Source organism: Salvia hispanica, chromosome 3 (assembly GCF_023119035.1).
Source record: "Salvia hispanica cultivar TCC Black 2014 chromosome 3, UniMelb_Shisp_WGS_1.0, whole genome shotgun sequence".
NCBI classification, from domain to species: Eukaryota; Viridiplantae; Streptophyta; class Magnoliopsida; order Lamiales; family Lamiaceae; genus Salvia; species Salvia hispanica.
In genome coordinates, this window is record NC_062967.1 from 15082094 (window position 1) to 15103354 (window position 21261).

At 38.9% G+C, this 21261-nt stretch overlaps 2 protein-coding genes, 1 non-coding gene and 1 pseudogene across 3 annotated transcripts; 3 read left to right on the top strand and 1 right to left on the bottom strand.

Moving 5' to 3' along the window:
* Positions 1-8014: 8014 nt before the first annotated feature.
* LOC125209375 lies at positions 8015-10483 on the bottom strand. Its single transcript, XM_048108972.1, has one exon. It carries the CDS (start codon positions 10481-10483, stop codon positions 8015-8017), a length of 2469 nt encoding a protein of 822 aa, XP_047964929.1.
* Positions 9882-9988, top strand: LOC125217172. Its single transcript, XR_007175592.1, has one exon. It is a non-coding gene; the product is annotated as a small nucleolar RNA R71 (small nucleolar RNA).
* Positions 10484-14861: 4378 nt separating the features above from the next.
* LOC125209376 lies at positions 14862-15428 on the top strand (annotated as a pseudogene).
* Positions 15429-18066: 2638 nt separating this feature from the next.
* Positions 18067-18999, top strand: LOC125209377 (metalloendoproteinase 3-MMP-like). The gene has a single exon (XM_048108973.1). The coding sequence runs from the start codon at positions 18067-18069 to the stop codon at positions 18997-18999; it is 933 nt and encodes a 310-aa protein (XP_047964930.1).
* The last annotated feature ends 2262 nt before the right edge of the window (positions 19000-21261 follow it).

Consider the following 21261-nt stretch of genomic DNA (forward strand, 5'->3'; position numbering starts at 1 on the left):
GTAGTCCGAATCACAAAACCCAATTAGTGGATCTCCATCACCATCCTCCTCTGCTTTAAACATAATTCCCAAATCACTACAGCCGCTTAGATATTTGAGAATTCCCTTCAAAACCAACCAATGTTCTCTTTCTGGGCAGGACATGTATCTGTTGACAACACTAATCGCATGAGCATTGTCTGGTCTCGTGAAGATTATCATATACATCAAACTTCCAACTATGTTTGAGTAAGGTATCTTGCTCATCTCCTTCTCTTCTAGCTGGCTTCTTGGACACTGATCCTTTGACAGTTTCATTTGCTGTGACAATGGAATTGCTGCCACTTTGCTCTTTTCAATCTGATACTTTTGTATGACCTTCTTGATGTAGTCCTCTTGAGACAACCACAAAATCCCTTTGCCTCTGTCCATGAATATATCCATACCCAGTATTTTTCTGAGCGCCACCAAGATCCTTGATCTCAAAACCTTCTTTCAACAAGCCCTTTACTCTATCTAGCTCTTGTCTATCTGGTCCAGCAAGTAATATATCGTCTACATATAGAAGCAGGTACACCACTGGCTCCTCACCCTCAGACTTGAAGTAGACACAACTGTCATATTTGGAATTCACAAAACCCATTTTCTTCATATGCTCATCAAATTTGATATGCCACTGTCTGCTTGCTTGCTTCAAACCGTAGAGACTCTTCTTTAGTAGGCATACTTTATCCTCACTGCCATGTATCACAAACCCCTCTGGCTGATCCATATATATAGTCTCCTCAAGGTCTCCATGAAGAAAGGCTGTCTTCACATCAAGTTGATCCAAATGCCAGTTTCTTTGTACAACAATGGCTAGTAAAATTCTGATTGAGGCATGCTTTACCACGGGAGAAAACACTTCATCATAATCTATTCCCTCCTCTTGTGTAAAGCCTCTAGCTACCAATCTTGCCTTAAACCTGATTTTATTTCCAGCCTCCACCTTCTTCTTGAAAATCCATTTACAGCTTACTGGTTTCTGCGCGGCTGACCTTTTAACCAAGATCCATGTCTTGTTCTTGAGCAAAGATTGTATCTCCTCTATCATTGCTTCCATCCACTGCTTGCTCTCCTTTGAATTCATGGCCTCCTTGAAGTTTGCAGGCTCAGCATACTCTATATTAACTGCAATGCAAAGTATTCTGCCTCACTGTATCTAGACGATGGCTTAGGTACTCTCCTTGTTCTATCTCTGGCTAGAAGGTAGTTATCCAGATTTTGCTGATCAGCTTCAGGCTCTGGTGTGTCATTGCTCGGTTCTCCTTCACTAGCAGCAGGCAGATGCTCAGCCTCAGTAGTCTCACCAATTCCAGAAGCCTCCACCTGATCTAAACTCTCAGGTTCCAATATCTCCACTTCTACCAATTCCTCATGATCTGGCTCTTTCCTGGCTTGAGATGACTCCCCACTGCCCTGAGCCTTCTCCAGGTATGGCATCCTGTTTTCTTCAAACTGCACATCTCTAGATATGATAACTTTCTGATTTCCTAGCTCTATGCACCATAACCTGTAGCCTTTGACTCCTCTTCGGTACCCAATCATCACACATCTCAGAGCTCTTGGTTCCAACTTGCTTTGCCTGATGTGGGCATATGACATACAACCAAACACTCTCATACTTGAGTAGTTTACTGTCCTTCCATACCACTTCTGATCAGGGGTATCAAAAGCTATTGCTGAGGTTGGACTCCTATTGATGAGGACTGCAGCCATACTCACAGCCTCACCCCAGAACCTTTTGGGCATTCCAGAGCTAAACAACATACATCTAACCCTCTCTAAAATGGTTCTGTTCATGCGTTCAGCAACCCCATTTTGTTGGGGATTGCATGGAACTGTCCTATGCCTTTTCATTCCCTTTTCCTTGCAAAAAGAATCAAATTCCTTGCTCAAAAACTCTAACCCATTGACAAACACGGATTTTGCATGTTTTTAAGGGCTAGATTTGACTCGTTTTAAATGTCAATCATGCAAATTATGTTCTTAAATTGCATATGTTATACATTTGGTATTTTTGATGTGTTTGTTGACAAATGATAGAAAAAGATAGAAAAAAAGGTGCAAAAAGGCCAAGGTGCAGCAGCCTCTGTTCGAGCCCATTCTTCCAGCGATTTTGAGGTCCAATCAGTGCTTAATTCATACCATTCTCTTCGTCTTCGAAAGAGCTTCGCGTGGATATCTCGCACGTCTCAATCGGAGTTTTGTGGAGAATGTTATGATCATTCTACGAACATTGCGCAGTGCAGTCAAAGCTGGCGGAAATTAGGCGGAAAATCAAGGAATGAAGAAATTATTGCCCAAATATCTCCAATTAATTGGGGAATCGAAATTATTATATGTTCTATTACTTGGAGGAGAATTTTTACCATGTCTAAGCCTTTTTTTTCCCACCTATTGACTCATGCTAAATTTGCAATAAATATGTCACCCAAGTGTATGGGGTATGTAGCACGTGGCAAGTTGAAATTATCGATCCTCGAAGACTAAATGCCGGCTTGAGTACTACGATGCAACTTTGAACACTATCTAGACTAATAGAAGGGGTTTTTGGGTTTTTCTTAACTAAGATCAAAGAACAAGTAAGTAAGTAAGAGCAAAAGGAAATTAAGACAAGAAAAAGGATAGTTTTCACTCAAGTTGGAAAGATAGGGATATTGATCCGTTGGTATGGATCACGGGTGTTCACCTAGGGATCATGCTCATCTAAATAGTCCTATGTGTGGCTAGGAAGGTCGGGTTAATTGGTTAGACCCCCTCTCGGGTGCACCTAACGCGTTGATCGGCCTCTAATGTCGGAGTCTCCTCCCTACACTTCGAAACCAACTCCTACAACCTACGGACCCAAGCCCTCTCTCTAGCTATGTCTCTCTCGAGCACATACAACGCACGGAGTTGTTGGTCATTTAACTATCTAATTAAGCATCTTTCAACGACAATAATTAGAATAAGACATATCAAACTGGTAGCTAATCAATTGGATAATGAAAAAGCACAACAACCAACAAAACCACCACATAAGACATAGATAAGCATAAATCAAGATTTAGCCCATGAATTCCATACAAACTTCACCAATATCCCTAATAAGAACTTAGCTACTCATAATGGAAGCTAAGACAAAAGAAAATACAAAAACTTCAAAGGAAAACATAGTAAGAAAAGGTAATAGAACTCCCTAATGTAGACTTGATGTTGGGGAGGATCTTTCTTCTTCAATCTCTTGAAGATGGAAGCCTCCTTGCCTTCAATGACTTGTATCTCTCGATTTTTTCTCTCAATTTGTCGTGGGGAAGGTTAGGGTTCTAAATTGAGTTAGAACCCCTTTTATACTCGGAGTGAAAATCAGGACAAATTAGCAAACACCCGGTCGGGTGATTTGTAGGTGATAAAACACCCGACCGGGTTTTCTTCCCGAAGCCCGCTATTTTGCAAAACACCCGACCGGGTTTTCCGAGAAATGGAAAACACCCGGTCGGGTTTTCCTCCTGGAGTGGCTACTTCAAAACACCCGACCGGGTTTTCCGAGAAATGGAAAACACCCGGTCGGGTTTTCCTTCTGGAGAACTCCTCGAATTTCAGCTTCGGCTCGTTTCAACCTGTTTTCATCACAAAACTACGACAAACCCATCAACTCACCTAATTAGTGTATATGCGGTGAAAAAACTTGTATTTAACATCTTAAACCATCAAAAGCACTCTTTAATCACCCATAAAACAAGCCTAAAATATGAGTTTGTCAACTCCCCCAAACTTAAACACTTGTTTGTCCCTAAACAAGAAGAAGAAAATAAGAAGACAAACTCATGTAAGGATGTTGGAGTGTCATCATTGCCTCAGTAGAAATAAAGTATTCAACAAGTATCAATGGCCTCGTAGACGAGTATAACATTATAAGGTATTGCTTCAAGCTACTATCATGTACTCAACCTTGCCAATTTGCCCTCACTAGGAGAAAATGCAATGTGCATTTTAGAAATTTCACTCACTCTCAAAGTGTATGGCTCATGACATAACTCTCAAATCATCAAATCATGCATAGTTTACCATATGCTTGCTCGAAATCTACACTCTCCTCTACTACGGTGTGATTAAAGATCTAAGGTCCGAAAGGTCTTTTCTATAGGTTGTAATGTAGGCTCTTTGGATAGGTGAGGTAATTTTTGGCTAAAGTGACTTTAATCCCCAAGATATGACATATTCAACTTCACCAACTTTCTTCCCCAATCTTAGCTAGTACTAGGCTTTGCCTAGACTCTTCTCATCTACCAACATTCCACTTTTGTTCAATGCTTCTTTTTCAACTTTCAAGGCATCCTTTTTCACCCAATGTCAATTATTCACCATTTTTCTCTTTCATTTTTCTTTTCTTTTCTTTTCTTTCCCTTCTTTTTCTCTCTTTTTTTTTTTTTTTTTTTTAACTCAACAAACTTGTTTTTCATTTGCCAACACCACTTCCAAACATTCATTTCTCTTTGATTTTTCTAAAGTATCACATGAAAATTCCAACCCCTCGGTTTGTCAAAGAAAAGGTTTATAGGCTCAAAGTGGGCTAACAAGGATTATTAACATAACGGGTAAAACTAGGATTTGGCTAATAAAAATGGCCTAACATCCTCCCTTATCTCTATAGCCACTATGTAGACTCAAGGAGATCGCGAGCAAGTTCTAGAAACATATGACATGCTTGAGATAAAACACACATTTAGTGATAGTATAGGCTTAATTCTCACAAGGTCATTTTGGCAAAAGACAAGGTACCATGCGATTCACTTTAGGCAATTTGAAATGAAAATTACATGTTACTTAGCCATATCAACAAGATTTTCAAAAATTTTTGCACAAAATCATCATTGGCAACTCCTCCAACAAATCCTCACACTCGTTCAAACATCACTTTCTCTCACCCTACTATCATTCTACCCAAGGGAAATTATTAAACACACTAAGAAAACAAGAAAAACATTCCTAAAAAGAAACAAAAACACAAAAATAATTGGAACAAAGAAACAAGGAAACACTCCCCAAAATCCACAATCAAGAATATCATGAGTTAAGATTACATGCCCACATATCATCATCAAATAGCATCAAAAGAATAGGGGTACAGACGGGGTATCATCAAATAGAGAGAGATAGAGATAGAAGAGGGAATCCACTAGACACCCCCCCAAACTTATTCCAAGCAAAGCTAGGATAAGTTTGAAAGAGAGTGGATCTCCCGTGGACCTTCACTGTGGAGGCGGAGGTGGATACTGCCAAGGGCCGCGAAATTCATCGAACCGAGCATTGAGGTTGGCCCATTGTGCGGTGTTGAACTCGGTAAATTGACTCCAGTTCTCCTCATACCGGTTCCATCGCGCATCATTCTGAGCTTCGAACTGGTTCCACCTCGCCTCATACTCAGTCAGCCGTGCATCGTTCCGGGCCCACTGTTCTTCCTGCCGAAGCTCCATACGTGCCATCCTCTCGTTGATCGAGCTGTAGTCCTCTTCTTCTCTCTCTTGGCGGCTTCTTGTCCTCTGAGCGCTTGTCCCGGCTCCATCATCACCATATGGCGGCATCTCTGCATCGGGTTCCTCATGAACCTCCTCTTCATCTTCGTTCGCATGCCCTATCATCAAATGCTCAGGGACCTCGGGAGCCTCAGGAAATTCCGCGTGATCAAGCTCTTCATACTCATCCGGATCAACCTCTTCAAATCTTTTATTTGGATATCGGGATGCGATAGCTTGGTGGATTGGGGAATTCATCTTCCAGTTCCTCTTCTCTACGGCGCCATTGATGTACGTGTTGATGGGGTCCGGGAGAGGAAAGTGATCCTTCAACCTCTGCAAGAAAAAGGCCTGGCCTCCATCTACTCCAAGATCATGTGATCTCCGGAGTATTTCAATATCCATAACCGTAGATCCTATATCATGCTCAAATCCCCTCATGTCCACCTCCAAGTGGCGCGCAATTGCGCCTACCACAACACCGCAACATATAGTCCATGTACTCCTCCTCGATGCTCGCTCTAAGTTCTTCACAATATAGTGAGCCATATTCATTGGCCTTTTGTGTACAAGGCACCATAACAAAAACAGCTCATCTTTTTGTACACTCCCTGTTTCGGTACGTGCAAAAGGGTGATTATTGCAGGCCTTCTGAATCATCCGGAGAACTGGATTACGGATCATGGAGCTCTTGGCCCGGGCAGCCTTGAACCCCTCTGTCTCAAGAGTGATGTCGTTCCAGAATCTACTGTTCTTGAACTCCATCGGCATGTCATACTCATCCGTAGTGATCCCATAAATCTCCTTAAGCTCTTGCATTGATAGCTCGTATTCATTGTTCCTTAGTCGGAACCTTATGGCCACAATATTCCTTCCTCGCATCTGTACCACCAATGTGGTTAAAAACTCGAGAGTGAGACGATGGTAGGAAACAATCTCCCTTGTGAAGATTCCGTTGAGTTCCCCCACGTTACATAGTTCATCAAAGCATTGAAGGAGGCCCAAATTGTGCAAAAGTGCCCGGCAAGGTTGTCTCGCAACCCTGTAATCCTGTCGGGCCAAAACCTTCCATTTAGTCCGCTCTTCTGCAGTTCTTAGGGCGACCGAACATGCTGACGCTGAAAGGACCATTGTACCTACAAATGCCAAGTATTAAATTGCAATGTAATCAAAACCTAGAAGAATCTATCAACCCATCAAAGTAAAAGTACTCCCCCAAACTTAGCTCAAAGGCTAACATACACAAGTTAACACCATGGAGTACTTTTCTCTACTCTCTATCATCAAACTAAACATTTAAAAACACAAGAGTAGGCATCACCTCCAAATAATTGCTTATATATCAACAATCAAAGTATATAACAAAAGAAACTAAGCATAAAATTACACTTTAAGCTCAAGAGATGCACAAATTCATTCTATTCTTGTTCTAACATGCAAAGCTCAAAAATTTTACTTCATCATATCACAAAAATCATCATCAATCCTCATGCTTGTAGCCAAATTCTCCCCTAAAACCAATCAATCACAATTGTTAACAATTCAAACCAATATCACTCACAACTACACCATCCATTCATTGTCTTATCCTTCTACCATCACAACTCTTCATCAACATGAAACAAATGATCAACAATGTCCAATAAAGCAACACATCAACACATTCAACTTCACATTATGCAAACAAGTTCTAAATTCTCACCCATTCTAGCAATTCTACAACAAATCCACTCTTAATCCTCTAAAACCCACAATTATGCACCAAAATCATCATAATCTTCCATAAATCACTCAATATTCAACAATTATCTATGGGTAAAGAAAAATAGAGGGAGAAATTCATACCTTTGGGGTTTAATTGAAGTAGAACTCGAAAATTAGCTTCTTGCCTTGTTTTCACAAAATTCCACCACTTAAATGGTTTAAAATGTGTAAAAGATGAAGTAGAAGAGATATTAGAGTGTAGAAGTGAGATTAGAAGGGAGACATTGAGAGGAATTCACCGAAATTCGAAATTTGGGGAGCTAGGGTTCGCGTCGGGTGATTCTGCCGGGTTTTCTCTTTCTCCAGCTATATATACGCGAGCAAAACACCCGACCGGGTGATTCGGAAATTAGAAACACCCGGTCGGGTTTTCTTCCTGGAACACGACCCTTCTGCAAAACACCCGACCGGGTTTTCCGAGAAATGGAAAACACCCGGTCGGGTTTTCTCTCTGGACTCCCGCTTGCTTATCCTAAACACCCGACCGGGTTTTCCAGAAAATGGAAAACACCCGGTCGAGTTTTCTCTCTGGGCTTGAACCCTGTTTTTTCGTTCCTTCCAATTTTCACTCTTTCGTTTCCATTTTCCTGTTCCAACACTTTAAAACAAAAACAAACCCAAGAAAAATGAGAGAAAAACACATTGACACAAAATAAAATTGTACCTACTAGGGGTTGCCTCCCCCATAGCGCAATTGTTTAACGTCGTTTGCCCGACGGTCTTCAAGCTTTCACTTAATGGTCCAAGCTCACTTGGATCACCTCATCGGGGCCCGTCCTAGCTTTTGCGGCCAAATAGAGCTTGTTTAGCCGCTTTTTCCACCAAATAGGCTTGTCATTTTCTCCAAGGTCAACTCCATGAGATTCACCATTTGCCCATTTTGGCACCTCCTTCTTTTGCTCCCCCAAACTTGTTTCATTCTCAAGCTCAAAGAACCAATTAGGGACCAAGATCTCCTCCAAGGGCTTCTCAACTTCAATATCCTTAGACACTTGTATCACCTTGCACTCTTCAATTTCCAAAGGCACCTCTTCTACTCTCTTGGATTCTTCCATTTCATGGCGTTTCATCTTGTCTAACATAGAGAGGATAGCCGTCTTGTTTCCATGCCTAAGGGTGAGTTCTCCCTTGGTGACATCAATTAAAGCTTTCCCGGTTGCAAGGAATGGCCTTCCAAGAATGAGAGGAACATTAGGATCCTCCTTCATGTCCAAGACTACAAAGTCCACGGGGAAGATAAAATCATTCACCCTTACTAAGACATTTTCAAGAATTCCATTGGGGAACTTGACGGACTTATCCGCCATTTGAAGGGTGATGGTGGTCGGCTTCAAAACACCAAACTTTAACTTCCGGAAGAAGCTTAAGGGCATAAGATTTATGCTTGCCCCCAAATCACACAAGGCCTTAGTTTGCCTATCATTCCCGATCACACAAGAGATGTTGAAGCTTCCCGGATCTTTCATCTTTGCCGGCATCTTTTGTTGGATGATTGCACTACAATTCTCGGTCAAGCTCACGGTTTCATAATCAACCAACTTCTTCTTCTTTGACATAATCTCCTTCAAGAATTTAAGATAGCCGGGCATTTGTTGGAGTGCCTCAATGAGAGGTATATTGAGGTGCACCCTCTTGAAGATCTCAAGGAACTTTGCAAACTTCTCATCTAATTTCTTCTTGTGCACCACTTGAGGAAAAGGAATTTTGACTTCCATGGGCTTGGGAGGAATAATTGCCTCGGGTTGACCCTCGGATGGCATATTAGGTGACTCCACCTCTATTTCCTCTTCTTCTTTCTCTTCTTCGGGTACTTCCTTAGCTTCCACTTCGGGCATAGGAGGACTCTCATAACTTGTCCCACTCCTCAAGTAGATTGCCTTGCAATCTTTCGGATTTGGAATTGTAGTGCTTGGGAATTGCCCCGGTTGATGAAGTTGACCCACGGTTTGAGCAATTTGACTCATTTGGTGCTCCAAGGCCCCCATTCTTGTAGCAACTTCTACCACCGCCGTCTCAACTTTATCAATTCTCTTGGTAGAGTGTTCCATAATCCCATCGGTCTTCTCCATCAAAGCTTTTAGAAGCTCATTGGTAACATCACTTGAAGACTTTGAAGTGCTAGGTGCATTGTTAACCCCACTTGGTTGAATAGCATTATTCGGATTTCCATACGAAAGATTTGGATGTGTATTGAAGGATGGACGATAATTACCACCCCCATTGTTGGGGTGATAATTGTAGAAGTTCCTTTGATTTCCTCCTTGGTTTCCCCCTTGATGCACATAATTAACATCCTCTACGGTAGGTTGAGGCTCTACATTGGGTGCCATCCCCAAACTTATGCTATCCACCTTTTGATTGAGAATCATCATTTGTTGGTTGAGGAGATTGAATGCATCCGAATCAACAACCGAAGCTACCGGCATAGAGCCATCTCGACCCGAGCTCCAACTCTTGCTAGTGTATGCAAGCCTTTGAAGCATCTTCTTGCACTCATCAACCCCTTTGTCCAAGAATGATCCCCCCGAACCAAAGTCTAGTTGACTTTTGATAAATTCCGAGCATCCATTATAGAAAAGGCTCACTTGATGGCCCGGAGATAGCCCATGGTTAGGACACTTCTTCAACAAAGCGTTAAATCTCTCCCATGCTTCAAACATAGACTCTTGGCTCTTCATTTTAAAATGGGAGATCTCCGCTTGTAGGTTGAGAGTAGAGCTAAGAGGGAAGAACCTCTCCAAGAACTTTTTGGCTAAGTCGTCCCAACTTATAACCGAGCCCGGCTCAAGGTTATCAAACCAATCTCTAGCATATCCCGTCAATGAGAAAGGGAATAGCCTAAGCTTGATTGTATCTTCGGGAACCCCATTAAGCTTGGTAGTGTTGGCAATCTCCAAGAATTTGGCTAAGTGCATATTAGGATCCTCCGTGGGCCTTCCCGAGAAAACACGTTGCTCCACAAATTGGATCAATGCCGTCTTCAACTCAAAATTGTTGGCATTCACTCTTGGATCAATGGGTGGCATTGGGATATTAACGTTCCCAAATGCATTTCTAACCGGTGCATCTCTTCTCCTTTCCTCCTCTCTTTCCCTTCTCATCTCCTCCATTTGTTGTTGTAGTTGGAGGATGATTTGGTCTTGATTAAGGGGAGGTGGAGGTGGAGGTGGTACTTCCTCGTTGTTCCCATTTGGATTTTCCATTGGCTCAACTAGATGTTGAGCTCGTGCTCTCCTCCTTCGTCCTCCTCTTCTTCTATTGGCGGCTTCTATCTCTAAATTAATCGGCTCAAGGGGTAGATGCCTTGAGCGCGTGAGCATAAAAACCTACACAACACAAGAGAGGAAACAAAGGGAAATTAGAGCTAAACTAGAAAACTAAACTAAATAAAGCAAGTAAATGTCTAAACTAGTATTCTCTATCTTATCACAATATCAAACACAAAAGCAAATTAGTCCCCGGCAACGGCGCCAAAAACTTGACTCATGCTAAATTTGCAATAAATATGTCACCCACAAGTGTATGGGGTATGTAGCACGTGGCAAGTTGAAATTATCGATCCTCGAAGACTAAATGCCGGCTTGAGTACTACGATGCAACTTTGAACACTATCTAGACTAATAGAAGGGGTTTTTGGGTTTTTCTTAACTAAGATCAAAGAACAAGTAAGTAAGTAAGAGCAAAAGGAAATTAAGACAAGAAAAAGGATAGTTTTCACTCAAGTTGGAAAGATAGGGATATTGATCCGTTGGTATGGATCACGGGTGTTCACCTAGGGATCATGCTCATCTAAATGGTCCTATGTGTGGCTAGGAAGGTCGGGTTAATTGGTTAGACCCCCTCTCGGGTGCACCTAACGCGTTGATCGGCCTCTAATGTCGGAGTCTCCTCCCTACACTTCGAAACCAACTCCTACAACCTACGGACCCAAGCCCTCTCTCTAGCTATGTCTCTCTCGAGCACATACAACGCACGGAGTTGTTGGTCATTTAACTATCTAATTAAGCATCTTTCAACGACAATAATTAGAATAAGACATATCCATCAACTCACCTAATTAATGTATATGCGGTGAAAAAACTTGTATTTAACATCTTAAACCATCAAAAGCACTCTTTAATCACCCATAAAACAAGCCTAAAATATGAGTTTGTCACCTATAAATACCTCTTAACCTAATTCATCATTCTCGATCTCAGAGCCTCCAATCCTTCTCCCCTCTACACATCCATCCATCCCATATTCCACACATAACCATCCATCTTCCATTGGAGCGGAGCTCTGCAGATCCAGGCAAGAGAAGACTGGAGATTGAAGATTCAACCTTGGGTTTTATCTATTTCTTTCATGTCTCGTACTTTATTTGTAGTTTTTACTTGTCTATGAGTAGAACAACTTTTGTGGATTTTTTGGTGAAGATATTCAATTGATTTTCCGTGTTAGCTCTTGCAGTTATTTGATTTATCCTTGTGCCTTCTATATTCAATTGATTAGCTACCCTTGAATACATGTTAGAGTTGATTAGAGTACTCGGGAAACGAAATAGTTGACTTGGAAAAGGGATAATTCACACTTTAATTCAATAGAACTCGGGAGAGTTGAGGTCCCATGTGAGGTCATTGGTCTTTACAACCTTTTAGGAGTTAGGTCTAAGAATTAGAAGGGGACTTCAATTATTACACCTAATCTACGGATTTCTCACCTCGGGAGGGGGTTTAATCTAGTTAAGTGACCGACTTAATAACTCTTAGAGACCGTAATTCAAGGAAGCCAATTGTGTTTTGATTCCTAAAATTCTACTTTCTTACGCCTGTTTTGTATCATATGTTTTTATGCTTTCTTTTATCTGGTTCTGTTCTTAAGCATTTCAGTGAGCAACCCTTTTCCCCCTCAACTTCTCTACACCATTCTTTGAATTTCATAAACGTTTCAGACTTCTCCTTTAGTATAAAAACCCACAATTTCCTAGAGAAATCATCTATAATAGATAGGAAGTATTTACCTCCACCTAATGTGATTGGTGTAGTCGGCCCCCACAAGTCACCGTGGGCATAATCTAATGGTGATGTTGAACTGTGGATACTTCTTGCTCTTTCCAAGTACACACTGTTCACATAACCCCAGCTGCTCACTTGAATTCTCCAACACAATCAGATTCTTCTTTGTCAATTCCTTGATCCCAGCTTCCCCCAAATGCCCAAGTCTCAGATGCCAAGTTTTCAGACTCAAGCCTTGTGTAATGTTCCCTTTACCAGAAATCACCTTTGCCGTGAGGTAATAGAGGCTCCTTCTTCTTTCTGCCTTCATGATCACCCTTCCATTCTTGACAATATTCATGACTCTATTAGAGAGAATACAAGCATACCCTGCAGCATCTAAAACTCCAATAGAGATCAAATTTTTTTAATTTTTGGAATGAACCTTACACCAGTGAGTAGCCTAATGGTTCCATCGTGCAGCCTGAGCCTTATATCTCCAACTCCTCTGATTCTGCAGATCTGGTTATTTCCCAATAAAACTGACCCAGCTGCATCCTTTATCTCATTGAACCAGCTTCTGAATGGACACATATGGAAGCTGCATCCTGAATCCATGATCCAAGGAAGCTCCTCTACATCTTCAGATATACACAGAGCCTTTGGAACTTCTAATTCTTCTGCAAGATCAGCAGTGTTCTTCCCACCTTCTTTCTCATATTGCTTCTTTTTCCAAGACCAGCAATTCTTCTTTAGGTGGCCAGGTTTCTTGCAATAATGACATGACCTGGTTTCTTTCCCATCAGTCCCTTTATCCTTCCAAGTTTTCTTCTGTGACTTCTTCTTTCCATTCTTCTTGAAGTCAGCCTTGATGTTCAAACTCTCAGCTGGTACATCAACAGGTTTGGAGTTGATCTTCTGGATTTCCTTGAGTTTTAAAGGTTCATAACTGATCTTGGACTCCCTACCAAGAAGCATAGCATCCTTGAAGTGCTCATAGCTTAGTGGCATGGAGTTTAACAACATTAGGGCTCTATCCTCATCCTTAATCTCCTCATCAATATTCTCAAGATCATCTAGACATTTTCCAAACTCCTCAAGCTGCTCCAATACACTCTTTCCATCTGTAATCTTGAAGGTTAACAACTTCTGTTTCAAATGCAGCCGATTGGCTAGTGACTTTGTCATATACAAAGACTCCAATTTAGGCCAAACTCCAGCTGTTGTGTCTTCCTTAGACACTTCTCTGAGAACCCTATCAGTGAGATTCAGAATCAAGGTGCTATATGCCTTGTATTGCATATCCTGAACCCTTGCCTTCTCCTTCTCATCCAACTCGGCCTTCTTCTCATCACTGCCTTCTCCACCATTCAAGATTTCCCATAAACCCTGCTGCATCAAGATAGCCTTCATCTTGAGCCTCCACAAACCGAAATCATTTCGGCCAGTGAACTTCTCCACTTCTAACTTTGAAGTAGACATTTCTTCTAACAGGTGGTGTGCCTTGCTTGAAGAGAAAAACAAGAACAAAATGGAAAGAACAACTTCTAATCCTTATACCTCCTACACAGCTCCAAAAAACCCCTTCTACCTTCACGATCCTTCACCTAATTCCCGCAGACGGCGCCACGTTTTGAATTATGCAGCGATATTCGACAAAGAACGAGAAACAAAAAGAACTCAGGTGATTACGTGGTTCGGCACTTAGGCCTACGTCCACGGGCAGAACTAGTGTATGCTTTATTTATCAAACGAGTACAAGGATTACAAGAAACACTCAATCTCTCAGCTGAACTCCTCTCAACTCGCTCAAAGTCTACTTGCTTTGAGAGCTATCACGCACAGTCAAAAGAATTCCCAACTCCCCTTTTGATTTTTCACTCTTGAATTGAATGAATGAATTTATGTAAACAACACAGTATTTAAATGCTGTTACAAACACTCCAGAAGAGAACTAACCAACTCAACTGCCAAGCCAACTCAGCTCCCAAAATCGGTTGAAACCAACGGTCACCTTCAATTTTGAGTCTTCACTTCTCCAACGGCTATATTTGGTAATTCCCCAAATTGAGTTGTTGATTAGCTAAACCTCTAACAGGTTCCATCCTAAAATCAATTGGTGATAGGAGGAGGGGCCCATGAGACTTATATAGTGGATTAAGCTCTGTGTACACCGATGTGGAATATTGTTATATTCATTTTATGTTTCAATTGCCAACACCCTCCCTCAAACCCTTCAAGGTGAACCTTGGAGGGGTTGGACTTGTTTTTATAATCGGTTGGACAACTGGCCCAATTTTTTTTCCGATCGGTTGGACCACTAGCCCAAATTTGAAGACAAGATATACTGTTGGGTCAGTCATTTTTTCGGTTTCAGCCCAGATATACTGCTAGGTCAATTAAATTTGACCCACAATCGGCGACCCGCTCTGATACGATGATAGAAATTCATGGGTTCCATCCTAAAACCAATTGGTGATAGGAGGAGGGATCCATGAGACTTATATAGTGGATTAAGCACTTTGTGTACACCGATGTTGGATATTGTAATATTCACTTTATGTTTCAATTGCCAACAATTCTTACATTCTTCAAGTTCTTGTTCATGGCTTTTAAGATTTTTCATCCCATCTCCTTCATCTTCCTAATTTTCATTCTTCTTGCTCCAATTGGCCATGCCAAGAGGAGCACCCCAAGTGAGAAAAAATCATCACCTTTTGATTTCATCAAGAAATTAAAAGGTTGTCACAAGGGAAGCCACACTAAAGAAATCCACGAGCTCAAAGCCTATCTCGAGAAATTCGGTTATCTCAGATATGAAAACAAAACCCATGCCACTGATGATGATTTCGATGAGATCCTAGAATCAGCCATCAAAACCTACTAGAAAAACTACCACATCAAACCCTCAGGTATCGTAGATGATAAAACGATATCAAAAATGACAACCCCACGATGTGGGGTGTCTGGTATCGTTAACGGCACTAACTACATGCAACCTCGTGACAAGACACACAAGCCGGGCTCTAGCAACACCCACACAGTGTCTCACTACAGTTTCTTTCCAGGGAACCCTAGATGGCCACCTACCAGAACCGATCTCACTTTTCGATTCTCGCCCATCTTTCCCGTAAGTGTTGTAGCCCCTGTGGCATGTGCCTTCCACAACTAATGGATAATAAGAATCGTATACTGATAGATTAATATGATTTGTATAATAATTATACCGTCAATTATATTTATACAGTAAATAAATTTATTACCTTAATATATAAAGTTATAGTAAAGTATCATAAATTCATAATGGAAGATATACAAAGAATGAGGGAGAGATCTAGCATGTAGTTAAGAATGACTTTTAAGTATCCCTCATTGATAAAAAAGAGTAAAATATCAAAGGATGTATAACTATAAAAGATAATAGGAATGTGATCAAATGAAGACTCTAAATATTGTACAAATTCAAAATATGATCTGGACCATTGAAAAATGTCAACAGATCACAAAAAAACATCAACAGGAAAATGTTAACAGAATTTCAACGGTAGTCAATGATTGATGTTGTGTTGATATTGTGTTGATACTGTGTTGACATTAAAATCTTGAAATTTTACACTATGTTGATATTGTATTGAAACAACATTGAGGAGTTTTTAGTTTGTACAATATATAAGTTTGCATTTTATCACTACCCAATTACCCTAATTATAAGGATGCTAATTTTTGTCTGTAAATGTACCATGCTCGGAAATGAGCAATTATATCATGCTCGACCATATTATTGTTACGGAACATTAATATGTATTGAGTACAACAATATTTTTATTAACAAAAACAATAATTATTTACTGTATTTTACATAATAATAACTTTTATTCAAAACAACAGTACATTTTATTAATTAAGATAATAAATTATATTAACAAGAAGAATAACTATTATTTGTAAAACAATAAATTTTATTTATTCAAATAATATTAGTAACTTTTATTCACAAGAATTACTTTAATTTTTATTCATAAAAGTAGTAAATTTTATTTGCAAAAATAATCATTTTTATTCAATATTTTAAAAAAATACATAAGCTCTTTTTCGTACATAATTTGTATGTACATTTAATATTATCATTAAATTTTATTTTAATTATCTAAAGAATAAAAAAAAACAAATTTTCGCCCCACGCCCCCACTCCATATAATTTTCTCTAACTAAAACTATAAATGCTCGGACTTTAAAAGAGCGCATAAGCGGAGACTCTGGATTTTACCTAAGTTAATGCCTTAAATCAAATTTTCCTAATCTATGATAAATCTATTTATAATAATCCCTCCGTCCTCCATTAAATGTCTCATTTTTACTTTTTCATCAGTCCACCAATAATGTCCCATTTCACTTTTACTATATTTGGTTAATGGACCATACATTCCACTCACATTTTATTATAAAACCAATCTAAAAAAGTAGGTCTCATAATTCACTAACTTTTCTACCCACCTTACTATATAAAGTCAAACAATTTCTTAAAACTTGTGCCGGTCAAATATGAGACATTTAATCACGGACGAAGGGAGTAGCATTAGGGTATGTTAGTCAAGTGTTGTGATCAATGTCGAACTAATTTTAAAGACCGAACTAGAGACCAAATTAGGGTCATTATATCTAGTTTTTTTTATGAGATTCGCTGATGTGTAAAATTATTTTGGTCTTCATTATAAGCTCATTTTACTTCATTCTAGCAGGTTTATTACTTCATTACGGTACATAATACATTGAAACTACATTATTTTTTGAAGTAATTCAACATATGCTTCATTAGAATATATTCCAGTAGGTTTATTACCTCATTCAAAAACGATATTATTTCATTGGACAAGGTTTTTCTTCATTTCAGCAGTACTTCAAATGCTTCTACACATGACTCATTCAAATAGTTTATTAGTACATCATTCCATGTGCTTATTACACAATTCAATTAGGTTATCATTCCATTTTGTTGTCAGCAACGTGGCGGCGGTGATAAACATTGTAGAGGGAAAGAACGGTACACGACGACGAAACCGCCTGTACGTATTGAAATGAAGTAATAATCATATTAGTATGAAGTAAAAATCTACTGGAATGAAGTTAAATCCTCATAATATGTTATGATTTATGTGTCCTAGGCTGTAGTAAAATAGACTCGTGATGAAGATGAAAATAGTTTATCATTTGCGCATCTCATTCATAAAAAACTAGATCTAAAAACCCTGATTTGGTCAAGTTCTGTGATTCTATAATAAGGAGTCGATTTGTTATAATGGGAATCTGATAGTCAATATACAAAATATACTTATGTCAGAATAACATTCGCGTAAGATGGCATGGAGACATTATGTCTCAAAATCACCGTCATAAATGTGAAATATACATTTTATTATTCACATGGAAATAAATTAAAATTTCGTAACCGATTTGATAATGAACATTATTGTTTCATAACAATTTACGAAATGAAGTCCTACAGTTAATGACCGACTGGTCTGAAGAGTTAAACCATGAACACATATACGGTTCGTTTACCGATTCGAGTATTAAAACATTGTGATTTGAAGACGGTTATTTCTCACAATTCTACACCCAATATCTCAAGTCAAAGTCATTAAATTAATAACGTCAAACAAATTAAACTCACAAATTCAAATTTTACTCCTTGACTTCTTCTATTTCTATTCTTATCTTCTACCAAACTCAGCCTATAAATACAAACAATATAACACTAATATGTATCACACAAAAAATAAAGTCATACATATCTTTTCAAGTACTCGTTTATGGCTTCTAAGATCTTTCATCCCATCTCCTTTATATTTCTCATTTTCGTTCTACTTGCACCAATTGGCCATGCCAAGAGGAGCATCCCAAGTGACAAAAACTCATCACCTTTTGATTTCATCAAGAAGTTAAAAGGTTGTCACAAGGGAAACAACACAAAAGATATCCACAAGCTCAAAGCCTATCTCGAGGAATTCGGTTATCTCAGCTATGAAAACAATGCTCATGCAACGGATGATGATTTTGATGATACCCTAGACTCAGCCATCAAAACCTACCAGAAAAACTACAACATCAAACCCTCAGGTATCGTAGATGATGAAACGATATCCAAAATGACAACCCCTCGATGTGGGGTGCCTGACATTGCTAACGGCATCAACTACATGCAACCTCGTGACAATAAACACGAGTCGAGCTCGAGCAACATCCACACAGTATCTCACTACAGTTTCTTTCCAGGAAACCCAAAATGGCCATCTTCTAAAACCTTTCTCACTTATAGATTCTTCTCCAACGTTCCAACATATGCTATAGCCCCTGTGGCACGTGCCTTCCAAAAGTGGGCTTCTGCCACCCAATTTTCCTTTGCACAAGTCCCAACCAATCAAAACTCTGATTTGGTTATAGGGTTCTACCGCCGCGACCACGGAGATGGAGTCCCTTTTGATGGCCCCCGCGGAATCCTAGCTCATGCATTTTCACCGACTAATGGAAGGCTCCATTACGATGCTGAAGAGAGATGGTCCGTTGGGTCAGTTAAGGGCTCTTTTGACCTTGAAACCCTTGCACTTCATGAAATCGGACACCTTTTAGGGCTTCAACACAGTAGAGTTAAAGAAGCTATCATGTTTCCGACGTTTTCAGCCGGAGAGGTCAAGAACTTGAATTCAGATGATATCCAAGGAATAAGAGCTTTGTACAATCGTTAGTTTGTTTAAAAATTTCATAGTAACTTACATATTTTTGCATGTGAAATAATTTTCCTATGTTGGAATTGTAATAGTAGTGAATAAGGTTACTCGTTCGCTGGTACAGACTTGGCCTTCTCCAAGCCTGTAGTGGCCGAGCAACCCATGTCTACGCCCTAATATAGTCAAGCATGATATAAGCTCCTTTCCGGGTTTTTGTCGGTATCGCAAATAAGTCGAACCGCATACGGTTGTTAGAAGAGTCTATATATACTACCGCTTGTATTATTTTCATAATCAAGCATGCATTAATGAAATTTAGTATCTTTATATTCAAGTTCTTAGCATGCCACATCTATACATCTATACATAAAAGACGAGTTTTGAGAGGTTTTGAATCACTATTTTGTGCGAGGGAGGGTTTGAATCACTATTTTGTGCGAGGGACGTAAATACAATTAAAAAAAAACTACTAATATGTGCCATTAAATTACCTTAATTTTGCATCTAATAATTTAATTATGCATCATATTTTCAAATATATTAAGAGCATCCCCAACGCTGTGGCCTGTAGGGTTAGAGGAGTTGTGGTCTGGGACTCAAATTTAGGGGAATGATGACATAGAGGGGACTTGCGGCCCAGATTTGGGATGGGGTTATGGATGTCCTAAAAGCTGAGTTATGAGCAAGTTGTATAGGCATTTTATAATTAAGTTGCAATTACCTAACGAATTGAACAATATATCATTTGACCAAAAATTAATGACGGTTACAAATAAAAATCATCCTTTTACAAATTAATGTGTGCATTATGCAGTAACAAATAAAAGTTATTTTAACCTTTTTAATGCAACATAATGCCGAATATAACGGTAATTGACGTTATGAATTCATAATGATTATTGGTTTTATTGTGCATCTATAAATATAAAACCAACATGCCAGAATATAAAATCCATTAGTGTGTGGTGAGGCCGTCTGTTGTGAAACAAAGTAACACACCACTTGATGTTCACCTCTGCCACCACCATCTGCTCGGTATGATCTCCTCTAGTGAGGGGTACAACATGCAGAAACTACTACTCTTTGAAATATTTGGTAGAGGTAATTATAGCGTATCCTATAATTGTGGACATTAAATTTTCCATTCTCCACACAAATGAGCAACGATCTTGAGCTATATTGAATAGATAAATTAATTACGATTTTCTCTATAATGGATAAATCAGTTACAAATAAATATAGTATGTGTATTAGATTTTATTTTGATATGTATTAATATCTTAGTAGTAACCCAATACTCATTCCTGTACACATATGTTTAAAGTATATTTTCACTTTACAAAATATTCAAATTTCCTTACTATTGCTTGAATAATATTCACGAATATTACGAATGCCAACTTTTTTATCATACATATTTGAACTATGAATCACATTATTTTCTATTACATTCATCACTTAATTGCAGTAAATTTTATTCTATGGTTTCATCCTTCGATGAAACTTTAGTCTACGGTCTTTCATATGCATGATTGGATATATTTGATTATTCTCATTGTTTAAGTAATTGTAAGAACTATATACACTACTTGAATTGTGGTGTTGGAGGCAATTGTTTATGCATAATATTAAAGTCATTTCATCTAAGTATGCAATGTGTAGTTTATTTTAAGAATTGATATTTAATTGTCATAATTTTCTTTATTTTAATTGTAAATCTACTAAAATAATATGCCTTATGAGATAACGACCATTTGATGTTGAATCGTCAGTTGATCGAGAATAAGGAGGAAATGAGGTTGAGGTGTAGGCTCTGCTGGAAGTAGATTGCATAAGAAATGGGACAAATGAGTGAGGAAGAAGATCTGAATAAAAGAAGTTTTCCAAAATTTATGAACTTATACGTAGTTGTCATCGTATTAGTTATTTGATGTAAATGATATTGGGGTGTTTATGTTGTCCATTAATACAATATAATGGTAAGATAAGAAAGCAATTATTGTCAAGATTTAAACAATTTTAAACTAGTTGAGCAGTAATCTAAATTAGATAGGCAATTCATTTTTACACATAAGAGAGGTTGACCTTGTTCCAAACTAGTTGAAATCTCTATTTGCTACAACAATTCAATTTTCTTTTCTTCAACTCCATTTTGTCCATGGAACTTTTGAAAAATGACACATTAAATCATATTTTGTGGAGTTCTGTATAATGGGGAGTTCTTAGGCTTGGTTCGACGTTTTGTGGCACATATATGTGGTTATGCAATCAAACCGCTAA